The sequence below is a fragment of the Macaca fascicularis genome, chromosome 10 (genome assembly GCF_037993035.2).
Source record: "Macaca fascicularis isolate 582-1 chromosome 10, T2T-MFA8v1.1".
NCBI classification, from domain to species: domain Eukaryota; kingdom Metazoa; phylum Chordata; class Mammalia; order Primates; family Cercopithecidae; genus Macaca; species Macaca fascicularis.
The window spans coordinates 83,506,410-83,519,091 of NC_088384.1; the positions used below are offsets into that span (position 1 = coordinate 83,506,410).

At 56.6% G+C, this 12,682-nt stretch overlaps 2 protein-coding genes across 3 annotated transcripts; both read left to right on the forward strand.

The window, feature by feature from the left end:
• Positions 1-265: 265 nt before the first annotated feature.
• Positions 266-3,166, forward strand: CENPB (centromere protein B). The gene has a single exon (XM_005568439.4). It carries the CDS (start codon positions 521-523, stop codon positions 2,330-2,332), a length of 1,812 nt encoding a protein of 603 aa, XP_005568496.1. The 5' UTR covers positions 266-520; the 3' UTR covers positions 2,333-3,166.
• Positions 3,167-5,657: 2,491 nt separating this feature from the next.
• On the forward strand, positions 5,658-9,917 carry SPEF1 (sperm flagellar 1). 2 transcript variants are annotated; one of them, XR_012419174.1, is made up of 7 exons: positions 5,658-5,927; positions 7,605-7,716; positions 8,081-8,151; positions 8,442-8,481; positions 8,626-8,686; positions 8,881-9,004; positions 9,106-9,917. XR_012419174.1 is itself a non-coding variant. In XM_005568441.4 (7 exons), exons 1-7 carry the CDS (start codon positions 5,819-5,821, stop codon positions 9,211-9,213), a joined length of 711 nt encoding a protein of 236 aa, XP_005568498.2. In that variant the 5' UTR covers positions 5,658-5,818; the 3' UTR covers positions 9,214-9,917. The 2 variants fall into 2 exon arrangements, 1 of the variants encoding a protein (XP_005568498.2); XM_005568441.4 differs by having other exon boundaries at positions 8,081-8,237.
• The last annotated feature ends 2,765 nt before the right edge of the window (positions 9,918-12,682 follow it).

A 12,682-nucleotide genomic window follows, 5' to 3' on the forward strand; every position in this document is an offset into this window, starting at 1 on the left:
TTTGAGCCGCAAGTCGCTGACCGCCGGGCGCAGTAGCGATGCACCGCGTCCCCGCCCGCGTCGCTGCCGGGTCGCCCGAGGCCGCAGCACGGGAAGGTCCCGCAGGCCGCAGCGCCCCCGCGCGGTATGTCCTGGCGGCGGGAAGGGGGTGGGCGCCGAGGGCGGGGAGGCGGTGCCGGGCGTCCCCACGCTTCCCGCGAGATCCCGCTCCGCCCGCTCCGCCCCGCTCGCCGCGCTCCCAGCTCCCCGCGCCGCGGTACTTCCTGCCTTCCGCGCCCGCGCCGCCCGCCCTCGCCTGCGCCCGTCGCCTGCCGCCCTCCGCCCGGCGACGCGCCCGCCGGCGCCCCCGGAGGTGCCCCCGGCCCGGCCGGGTCGTCGCCCAGCCGCCGCGCCCGCGAGCCGCTTTGTCTCGGGCGGGGCGCGCGGGAGAGGCCGCCAGGTGCCCCCCGCCACGGGCCCGGGCCCCCCGCCCCGGGGCGGCGGCGGCGGCGCCGGGCCCCGGGGCGGGGGGCGCGCCGGGATGGGCCCCAAGCGGCGACAGCTGACGTTCCGGGAGAAGTCACGGATCATCCAGGAGGTGGAAGAGAATCCGGACCTGCGCAAGGGCGAGATCGCGCGGCGCTTCAACATCCCGCCGTCCACGCTGAGCACGATCCTGAAGAACAAGCGCGCCATCCTGGCGTCGGAGCGCAAGTACGGGGTGGCCTCCACCTGCCGCAAGACCAACAAGCTGTCTCCCTACGACAAGCTCGAGGGCTTGCTCATCGCCTGGTTTCAGCAGATCCGCGCCGCCGGCCTGCCGGTCAAGGGCATCATCCTCAAGGAGAAGGCGCTGCGCATAGCCGAGGAGCTGGGCATGGACGACTTCACCGCCTCCAACGGCTGGCTGGACCGCTTCCGCCGACGCCACGGCGTGGTGTCCTGCAGCGGCGTGGCCCGCGCCCGCGCGCGAAACGCTGCCCCCCGCACCCCGGCGGCGCCTGCCAGCCCGGCCGCGGTGCCCTCGGAGGGCAGTGGCGGGAGCACTACTGGTTGGCGCGCTCGGGAGGAGCAGCCGCCGTCGGTGGCCGAGGGCTACGCCTCGCAGGACGTGTTCAGCGCCACCGAGACCAGTCTATGGTACGACTTTCTGCCCGACCAGGCCGCGGGGCTGTGCGGAGGCGACGGACGGCCGCGTCAAGCCACCCAGCGCCTGAGCGTCCTGCTGTGCGCCAATGCCGATGGCAGCGAGAAGCTGCCCCCGCTGGTGGCCGGCAAGTCGGCCAAGCCTCGCGCAGGCCAAGCCGGCCTGCCCTGCGACTACACCGCCAACTCTAAGGGTGGTGTCACTACCCAGGCCCTGGCCAAGTACTTGAAGGCCCTGGACACCCGAATGGCTGCAGAGTCTCGCCGGGTCCTACTGCTGGCCGGCCGCTTGGCTGCTCAGTCCTTGGACACTTCGGGCCTGCGGCATGTGCAGCTGGCCTTCTTCCCGCCGGGCACCGTGCATCCGCTGGAGAGGGGAGTGGTCCAGCAGGTGAAGGGCCACTACCGCCAGGCCATGCTGCTCAAGGCCATGGCCGCGCTAGAGGGCCAGGATCGCTCAGGCCTGCAGCTGGGTCTCACGGAGGCCCTGCACTTTGTGGCTGCCGCCTGGCAGGCAGTGGAGCCTTCGGACATAGCCGCCTGCTTTCGTGAGGCTGGCTTTGGGGGTGGCCCTAATGCCACCATCACCACTTCCCTCAAGAGCGAGGGAGAGGAAGAGGAAGAGGAGGAGGAGGAAGAAGAGGAAGAGGAGGAGGAGGGTGAAGGAGAGGAAGAGGAGGAGGAAGGAGAGGAGGAGGAGGAGGAAGCAGGGGAAGGAGAGGAATTGGGGGAGGAAGAGGAGGTAGAGGAGGAGGGTGATGTTGATGACAGTGATGAAGAAGAGGAGGAAGATGAGGAGAGCTCCTCTGAGGGCTTGGAGGCTGAGGACTGGGCCCAGGGAGTAGTGGAGGCCGGTGGCAGCTTCGGGGGTTATGGTACCCAGGAGGAGGCCCAGTGCCCTACTCTGCATTTCCTGGAAGGTGGGGAGGACTCTGATTCGGACAGTGAGGAAGAGGAGGACGATGAGGAAGAGGATGATGAAGATGAAGATGACGATGATGATGAGGAGGATGGTGATGAGGTGCCTGTACCCAGCTTTGGGGAGGCCATGGCTTACTTCGCCATGGTCAAGAGGTACCTGACCTCCTTCCCCATTGACGACCGCGTGCAGAGCCACATCCTCCACTTGGAACACGATCTGGTTCACGTGACCAGGAAGAACCATGCCAGGCAGGCGGGAGTTCGGGGTCTTGGACATCAAAGCTGAGTCACTGGACCTAGCTGTGCCCCCAACCTAGATTGGCAGCACCACCCCAGGGCAGAGGACTCTCTGGGCACCAGCTGTGCATGGAGCCAGAGTGTGGAGCCCCAGATCCTTTAGTAATGCTTCCCCTGGCCCTGCAACAGGCCTGGTCACCTCGGCTGGGCCGGGGGCTGAGTTCAGCCTCACTGCCTGCTTATTGCCTCTTTCTCAGAATCCTCTTTCCTCCCCATTTGGCCCTGGGCTCAGGGGACCAGGTGGGGCGGGTGGGGAGCTGTCCGGTGCTACCACACCGTGCCCTCAGTGGACTAACCACAGCAGCAGCCAGGGGTGGGCCCTGGAGGTTCCTGGCCGGAGAGTGCCTCTCCCCTCTGCCACCAGGTCTTTGGTGCGGGGGGGACCACAAAGCCATTCTGGGAAGGGCTCCAGAGGAAGGTCCAGCCTAGGCCCCCTGCAAGGCTGGCAGCCCCTACCCCCACCCCCCCGGGCCGCCTCGAGAAGCACAGTTTAACTCACCACGGGCTCCTGAGCCTGCTTCTGCCTGCTTTCCACCTCCCCAGTCCCTTTCTCTGGCCCTGTCCATGTGACTTTGGCCCTTGGTTTTCTCTCCAGATTGGAGGTTTCCAAGAGGTCCCCCACCATGGGAGTGACAATGGGCGCTTCCCTTTTGTGGGCAGCTGCAGGCCCCATGCCTCTCCTCCCTCTCTGGCAGGGTCCCATCCTGGGCAGAGGGGCCTGGGGCTGGGCCCAGAGTCCAGCCATCCAGCTGCTCCTTTCCCAGTTTGATTTCAATAAATCTGTCCACTCCCCTTTTGTGGGGGTGAACATTTTAACAGCCAAGGGTGCATCCTTCATGGTCTGGGCTTGCGTCTGTCTTGGGGGACATATTTGTCCTGGCTTCCTTTGGTCCTTGCTTTGGTGGGACATGGAGGCAAGTGGAGAGGGTGGCCCTGACCCGAAGAGGGGCAGGAGGAGACCTCAAGCTTGGGATCACTTGGCTGGGGCAGGAGGGAGGGAGCCATCAGTCTCTGGGGGCAAATCAATATGCACATGGGGACTAGGCCTACAGAGGCTGGTTTGAAGGCCTTTGCAGGAGTGAAGTCAGGACAGAAAGGAGTGTTGGGGCAGCTTCTGGGGTCCAGATTGGAGTTTGGAGGGGCATATAGGGCACCTTTAGTTTACCTTTGGTGCCTTAAGAGAGAGCCCTTTAGGCCTTTCAGTGATTGGCATCTCCAAGCCTGGTGGCCACCTCTGGGCACAGTGGCAGGAGGAAGGTGAAATTGCTAGGAACAGATTGCAGCCCCAAGAGGCAGAGAATGAGTTGGTCACTCCCTGTGCAGTGCCTTCCAGGGGGGCCCCAGTACAAAGGTGAGGTCAGGTCCCTTTGCTGATCCTACCCTTTTTCCTTTCAGAGCCAGCCCCTCCCTACCCCTTCCTCACTGAGGCCCCAGCGGTTCCAACCAGGGAAGGGCCTGGGCTTAAGCAAGGCTGGCAGCTCTGGGCCCCAAACCGGTTTTCCCACCTCACCTGAGGCTGGCACATCACTTCTGTGTTTCCTTCCCAGCCCCAGCCCGCCCTCACCACCAAGTTTCTCCTCCAACACTGGGAATGTTAATGGGGGAGTATCCAGTTCATCTCTTGTCCCTGGCATGCCCTGGTTATTGCCCCTTGTGGAAAATCAACACCACTATATATGACTTTAAAACTAGAAATGGGTGTGACTTCTACTCTTGGCCTGCACTTCTGGCATTCAGGAATCCCCTCCAGGCCTTGAGGACTTTGAAGTGACAACAAAAAGTAGTTGGGATCCCCCTTGCCACCACCTTCCCACCCCAAATCCGAACCCTGGAGTTGGAGACCAGAAAGCTACAAGTAAGCCCCACCTGCTCTGGAGTGAGCAGGAGGGAGCATGGCCTGCTTGCCCAGGTGCTCCTGTTTAACCCAGCTCCCTCACCGCAGGTTCCAACAAGGCGAATTACTTCCATTTGTCTCCTGTGAAAAAGAACACTTCTTGCTGGAACTGAGACTGTCTCATTAATGATAGTACCAGCTGATACTAATAGGGGCCCTGTTCTGTGCTAAATGCTTTAGATGCTCACAAAGCCCCTATAAGGTAGGTAAAGCCAAGAGAAACCAGGCAGAGGTCTGATCAGGTGCCCAAGGCCACGCGGTTAGTCAAGCTGTTTTCCCATCCTGACTAGAAGTACCTCTTCACTAAGGAGGGACCCATATTCCTAACCCTCCTAAGGGTAGTGCTGTTTTGGAATGAAACTGGGTACTGCAATGAATTTCTTTCTTTCTTTCTTTCTTTCTTTCTTTCTTTCTTTCTTTCTTTCTTTCTTTCTTTCTTTCTTTCCTTTCTTTCCTTTCTTTCCTTTCTTTCTTTCTTTCTTTCTTTTTTTTTGGAGATGGAGTCCCGCTCTGTCACCTAGGCTGGAGTGCAATAGCACGATCTCAGCTCACTGCAACCTTTGACTCCCGGGTTCAGGCGATTCTCTTGCCTCAGCCTCCTCAGTGGCTGGGATTACAGGCACCCGCCACCACACCTGGCTAACATTTTTGCATTTTTAGTAGAGACGGGGTTTTGCCATGTTGGCAAGGCTGGTCTCGAACTACTGAGCTCAGGTGATCTGCTCACCTCGGCCTCCCAAAGTGCTGGGATTACAGGCGTGAGCCACTGTGCCCTGCCTGAAATGAATTTCTAATCCATGGAAGAATAGCTAGCTCATTGATGGGAGATGAGGGGTTTGGGACAAATAAGTGAGAACCATCGTCATTTCACAAAGGAGGAAATGGAGTTAAGAAGTTAAATGACCTGCCCAAGGTACTGGCCTTGAACTCTGGTGTTCTCCCTGGGAGTCTGGGTTACCTATTAAATACCCCACTAGAACACTGCTGGGAAGGGCGAGTGGCGATGACCCCATGAGCATAGAGTTTTGGAGAGGGACGAAGCAGGAAGCAGTTGTACCACGCAATCCAGTTGGGTGGCAGATTATCAACAGTGCACCCCCAAATAAAGCTGACAAACACTGGAGTGCTCCCTTCGTTTGGGACTAAAGGGCTAAAGGGCCAAGAAGGGGAATCCCCACCCTAGGTGTGCAGATGCAGGAATTCTGAGGGTCTGATTGGCTTTGGCTGGTCCCAGAGTGGGTGAGTGACTGGTCAGCAGGTGGCGTGGGCACAGAAGTGATGCTTTCTTGGGAAGAAGAAAAGGACAGCTAACCGCCTTTTCAAAGCTTGGGCCTGAGAGGAGGTAGCGGGGAGGGGATAAAACTACAACTCCCAGAAGTCTTTGCTCCCAGGCGAGGCAGGGGATGGTTTCCATGGTTTCAGAAAACAATATGGCCGCTCCCAGCTGGGACGTGAGTGTCTGGATTAGGCAGGCAGAGGCAGTTACGGGCTTCTGCAGTGGCAAGAAAGGAAGCGCCTGAAGGGTCGTGAGGCTGGGGCTGGACCCGGCACCGCTGGGGCGGCCAGGCCTTGAGGACGCCAATGGCGAGCAGCGTGGACGAGGAGGCGCTGCACCAGCTGTACCTGTGGGTAGACAACATACCTCTGTCCCGGCCCAAGCGAAACCTCTCCCGGGACTTTAGTGATGGAGGTGTGTGCCCCTGTGTGTCTGCATGTTCTGTCCTGTATGTTCGTGTGTGATGGGTCTCTGTGCAAACTCTTTGTGTTTGTGTGCGTGTAGGGGTGGGGAGGAATCTGTCTCCTGGGACTTCAGATTGTAGACGTGTGTGCTTGTTTTCTATTTGCATCTGTGTGTGAACGATGTGTGCCCATATATGTATGTCTACATGTTCTATCCTGCGTGCATGTGGGGGGATGTGCCTCTAACTCCCTCCAGGGACATTAGTGATTAAGATATGTGTCTGCATATTTATTTGTGCATTTCTGTATGTGCTCACTCATTGCTATGTGTTCTATATTTGACTTGTGGGAGTCTGAGTATGTGTGTGTTCACATGTGTGTGTTCATATGTGTGTTGACATGTTTAGTCCTGTATTTGTGGGGGTTTGTGTGCTTGTGTTTCTTTGTGCTTGTGAAGGTGTTTGTGTTTCTAGGAATGTCTCCTGGGGTCTCAGTGACACAAATACTTACCTGTCATCTCATGTCAAGTACTTCTGTGCATCTCTATATTTGGGGAGGCTGTGTGCATATGTGGCTTTTTGTGCTTCTGTTTATGTGTGTTTTACATGTGTGCCTAGCATGTGTTTGTTCTATGTGTCTACACATTCTGCCCTATGTATCTATATGTAGAGAGATCTTATCACATGTGTCTCTGCTTATGTGACTCTTTTACTCTCCTGGAACTGTGGTGTTGGAGTGTGTGTGTGTGTATCATGCATCCATGTGAATTCCCTGGGCTCCTGAAAGCCTCTCTTGGAGACTTGTTCTCTCTCTCTCTCTCTCTCTCTTTTTTTTTTCTTGTTGCCCAGGCTGGAGTGCAGTGGCATGATCTCAGCTCACTGCAACCTCCACCTTCTAAGTTCAAGCGATTCTTCTGCCTCAGCCACCCAAGTAGCTGGGATTACATGCACCACCACACCCAGCTAATTATTGTATTTTTTTTTTTTTTTTTGAGACAGAGTCTTGCTCTGTCACCCAGGCTGGAGCGCAGTGGCCGGATCTCGGCTCACTGCAAGCTCCGCCTCCCGGGTTTACGCCATTCTCCTGCCTCAGCCTCCCGAGTAGCTGGGACTACAGGCGCCCGCCACCTCGCCCGGCTAGTTTTTTGTATTTTTTAGTAGAGACGGGGTTTCACTGTGTTAGCCAGGATGGTCTCGATCTCCTGACCTCGTGATCCGCCCATCTCGGCCTCCCAAAGTGCTGGGATTACAGGCTTGAGCCACCAAGCCCGGCCTAATTATTGTATTTTTAGTAGAGATGGGGTTTCACCATGTTGGCCAGGCTGTTCTCGAACTCCTGGCTTCGGGTGATACGCCTGCCTCAGCCTCCCAAAATGTTGGGATTATAGATGTGAGCCACTGTGCTGGCTGACTCATTCTCTACTAGAGGACCAGGGACTCAGTATTCCCGTTCCTAAATTCATGGGGAAGGGATGCAGCTCCTCTGAGGTATGCTGGAGACTTAGTCTCCTCTACCTATGACTAATCTTAATGTTTTTGTCTCCCTCCTTATCCTTCCCCTTTCTGCATCTCCACCCCTCCATTGGGTTCCACTGCTCTGCCATGCCTGATTCTCCCACCCACCTTCTCTCCCCTCTTTCTTCCTTACCCATGCCCCCACCTTCCATATCTGCTCCCCTCTCCCTCAGTCCTAGTTGCAGAGGTCATCAAGTTTTACTTCCCCAAGATGGTGGAGATGCACAATTATGTCCCCGCCAACTCTCTCCAGCAGAAACTCAGCAACTGGGGTCATCTGAACAGGTAACAGAATACCTGGGTGCAGGAGTGGGAATCTCTAGTCCCCACTCTGGGTTCCCAGGAAGGACTACCCCAGCCCCATCATCTCCTATGGTCTTGGTTGCCCAGGCTGAGACTGTTTTGGTGGCAGGGTGGGGAGGGTCAACGCAGACAGAATTCGTCCGATTACAAAATGAAAAGACTATTCTATTCGGAAGGAGGCAAGGAACCTCGGTACACCCACACAAGGAAGCTCAGATGCAATGCCCTTCCACTCCCCCAGGGCTGTGCACTCAGAACTGCAACCACCATGCCCCCTTCCCTCTCCCCCGTCCCCTCGCTTCATTTCCCCAGGACCCAATCCGCTATCCCTGTGTCTACCCCTCAGGAAGGTGCTGAAGAGGCTGAACTTTTCAGTACCGGATGACGTGATGCGCAAGATCGCAGAGTGCGCCCCAGGTGTGGTGGAGCTGGTGCTTATACCGCTGAGGCAGCGCCTGGAGGAGAGGCAGAGGCGCAGGAAGCAGGGCACTGGCTCCTTACAGGTGCCACCCCGCTCGAGCTTCTCCCACTGCTCTGGGGGCTGGGTGGGGGGCACTCCCCGGACCACAGAAAGGCCAGCCTGGGTGATAAGTGTGGGGGAGGGGTGCTTGGCTAATAGAGTCTGGCCTGGGGGCCGGTGGAAGGGACATAGGGCTCCTTGGGGATGACTGAGCCTGGGCTCACAGCGGACCCCGGGGTTCTTTCAGGAGCTGGCTCCCCAGGATGGCAATGGCTACATGGATGTGGGTAAGGTGGCCTTTTCCATTTCTTCCTCCCCAGTGGAGCTTTCCTTCTGTCCTTCTTCCTGTCGCTTGTGAGAGTGGAACTGGGGCCAGGGAAGCAGGAAAGTGAGACTCCAGCACAGTCATTCCTCCACTTGCCTTGTCTCAGGTTTATCCCAGAAGGCCCGAGGTGAAGGTGCCCTGGACCCCCAGGGAGAGGGTCAGCTCAGGTAAAGAAGCTGGGAGTTCCCGACTTCATCAGGCTGGTGATCTCTGCACACAGCTGGGGTTGGGGGGCAGGGTAGGCTGAGCTTGAGGCACGAAAGGGGCTAGAGGGGGAGAAGGGAAGGCCTGGTCGAGGGCACTGGAAGGGTGAGTGTAGGGCCCGAGGTCCAAGCCTCCGCTAAGCTGCTTCCCACCCCAGCGGGGTACGGCCGCCGGCGCCTCGGCCTCCGGCGTATAACCAGGCGTTGCAGGGCGACCCGAGCTTCGTCCTCCAGATCGCTGAAAAGGAGCAGGAGCTGTTGGCCTCGCAGGAGACCGTGCAGGTGAGGGGTCTAGGAAGGCTGCGGGTGGGGAGTCGTGGCTAGCAGAGGCCAGGTAGGAGGGAGCAGGCCGCCGGACTTGACCCTTGTGCGGCGCGGCTTAGGTCCTGCAGATGAAGGTAAGGCGCCTGGAGCACCTGCTCCAGCTCAAGAACGTGCGGATCGAAGACCTCTCCCGGCGGCTCCAGCAGGCAGAGCGGAAGCAGCGGTGAGCGGCTGCCCGGGCCGCGCGGGGACGCTCCGGTACCCGCCAGAGCCCCGACTCCGCGCCCGACCCGCCCACCGATGGACAGACCACTGGGAGGGCGGAGCCCGCTGCTCTCAGGAGCCTCTTGGGGCCCGAGTGCCCTCCTTCCTTGGGATGGGTGAGCGTGGGAGGAGGTGGGACAGGAACTCTGGGAGCGGAGGCCCGGGACTGAGCCGCCTCCTCCCACTCCATCCGGGTCAGGAGAATGGACCGCTTTCCAGAGCCCAGAAGCCACGTGCAGAGACCTAGCCTGCCCCCCAAAGCTGTGTCCAACACCTCGGGCCCGGCCTTACAGCCCCCCGCGCTGGGCCTTGGGGGGCGGTCCCCTGGCTCTGTCCACACCCCCAGAATCAGGTACCCGCGCAGCTCCGAGGACGGCTGCGTCTCCACCCGGGCTAGTTCCCCATGCCCTCAGCCATGGGGGAATCTGCCCTGGGTCGCTGAGGGGCTCCCCTGCCCCTCCTGGGAGCTTACCTGGGACCCACCTCGGCGATGGAGACCGCAGCAGCTGGAGAGGAAAGGGTGAGGAGTGGGATCGCCAGGAGAAGGGAGGACATCAACAATGTGCCTGTAGCAGTCGCCCCTCCCTCCTCCCACACGGAGTACTGAGGGGGAAGGTTTGAAGGATAAGGCTCAGGGCTGCCCCATTAAAGTTAGTGTTCTGTTCCATTTCCTGTGCCTGCCTTCTCTTTCTGCATTGATCTCTGAGGGGAGCGAGTTTCTGCTTCCCTTGTCCTCGATCTCCCCACCTCCGCCTTGAGTGAAAGAGCTTTCTGGACCCAGAGTGGGTCTCATCTTGTGGGTGGCTGGGTCCTGTGTGGCCACAGCTTGGTAGGTTGATGATATCACCAGGGGTCAGGTTATGGGCAGGATGACAGCCTAACTTTTTTTTTTTTTTTTTTTTTTTTTGCGACGGAATCTCGCTCTGTCACCCAGGCTGGAGTGCAGTGGCGAGATCTCAGCTCACTGCAAGCTCCGTCTCCCGGGTTCACGCCATTCTCCTGCCTCAGCCTCCTGAGTAGCTGGGACTACAGGTGCCCGCCACCACGCCTAATTTTTTTTTTTTGTATTTTTAGTGGAGACAGGGTTTCACCATGTTAGTCAGGATGGCCTCGATCTCCTGACCTCGTGATCCACCCGCCTTGGCCTCCCAAAGTGTTGGGATTACAGGCGTGAGCCACCGCACCCCGCCACAGCCTAACTTCTAACCCTGGCCTTAGATTGACCCCCAAACCCACCCTCACAGTGTTCTCCAACCTTGTCCAAACCCAACCTCAAACCCAGGTTTCAGATTCTTCCCAAATGTTGCCACGCACTCACGGTCAACCCTATGTATGACCCCTAACCCAGCCCTCTGTAGGACTGTCCTCCCTGCTCCTGTACAACTCCAACCCTGCCCACAGATGATCCCAACTTCAATGGATTGAGGCCAAGCTTTACTCCTAACCCTGGCCCACACACTACAGCCATGGCGTGACCCTAACTTTAATGGTTTTCTGACTACCAGTAATGTGGAACATTTGTAAATCCTAAGATCCATCGGGGCGTGGTGGCTCAGGCCTATAATCCCAGCACTTTGGGAGGCCAAGGTGGGTGGGTCACTTGAGGTCAGGAGTTCAAGACCAGCCTGGCCAACATGGTGAAAACTCATCTCTATTAAAAATACAAAAAATTAGCCAGGCGTGGTGACAGACACCTGTAATCCCAGCTACTTGGGAAGTTGAGGCAGGAGAATTGCTTGAAGCTGGGAGGCAGAGGTTTCAGTGAGCCAAGATCACACCACTGCACTCCAGCCTGGGCAACATAATGAGACTCTGTCTCAAAACAAAACAAACATCCTGAGATCCAACAATTCTGTTCCTAGGCATATACTCAGCACATACCCAAGGGAAACCTAGCCTCTTGTGTTCTGTGTTGTGGGAGACATGTAACAGCAACGTTCATAGCAACACTCTTTTTGTTTGTTTTTTCTTTTTTTTTTTTTTTTGAGATGGAGTCTCGCTCTGTCGTCCAGGCTGGAGTGCAGTTGCACGATCTCGGCTCACTGCAACCTCCACCTCCTGAGTTCAAGCGATTCTCTTGCCTCAGCCTCCCAAGTAGCTGGGATTATAGGCACATGCCACCACATCTGGCTAATTTTTAATATTTTTGGTAGAGACAGGTTTTACCATGTTGGCCAGGCTGGCCTCAAATTCCTGACCTCAAATCATCCACCTGCCTTGGCCTCCCAAAGTGCTGGGATTACAGGCATGAGCCACCATATCTAGCCTATAGGAGCACTCTTTGTAATAGCAAAAGAATTGAAAAGAACCTATACAAGTTATCCCTTACTATGTAGCAAATTACCACCAATTTAACAGCTTAGAACAACACATACTTATTATTATATCTCACATTTTCTGTGGGTCAAGAGTCCAGGCAAGGCTTGGCTGGGTCCTCTGCTTCAGTGTTTCTTTCCTACAAGGCTGGAAGCAAAGGGCCAACCAGAACTGCAGTTTCATCTGAAGGCACAACTGGGGAAGGATCTAGGCTTTCAGGCTTACTTGGTTGTTGACTCAATTCACTTCCTAGTGGGCTGTCAGACTAGAGGCTTTAGTGTTTTACTGGTTGTTGGCTGATGGCCACTGTCATTTCCTTGACACATGGCCATCTCTAGTATGGTAGCTTACTTCATCAAAGCCAGGAAGGGAGAGAGTTGATAATCTGCTACAAACAAGGGAGTTATAGGCCTGGTGCTGTGGCAGAGGTGCACTTCTCAGAGACAGACTTAGCTATATCTGGATACCAGGAGCAGAGGCCTCAAAGAGGAAGAACCTTCAGGACCTGGCCCAGCCTCTGCCATGCAGGAGGCCAACAGGTGAGGTTGTGACACCAGTCATCAAACCTGTATTCTGGGCCCACAGTGCTACTGCTAAGGCAGAACTATTAGCCTGCCCTGTCTCCTGGTCCTTGGGCCACTCTATCAGCCATTCCTACTAGCTTTACATATAGCAGCCTACAGGTGAGGTTACATGGATAAAAGTTTCAGAAAATAGAACTCTGGGGGCACATTGCAGACTATGGAGAGATTATGGTGCTAGAGCAAGGGTCAGTGTGTGTGAAGGGCTAATGGTTAGTTCAGGGCAAGTGGAGGGTCAGGTGGAGCCAGTGTTAACCTAAGACCAGGTGGAGCGCGTGGATGGGGCTCAGAACAAGGTCAGGAGTAGTCAGCAATTTTTATTTCATTTATTATTGAATATTTTAAATATTACTGAATGGGACTAAATATAATCCTTTGTTCATGACACTCTCTCCCCATTTGTCCATAATCAACTCACTTATGAACACCTATAAACCCACCTCCTGCCCCAAGAATGGAATTATTACAAATAACTTACACCTGCCATGTGCTTCTTGCATCTCCCCCTTGCTTCCACTCAGATATAACCACCATC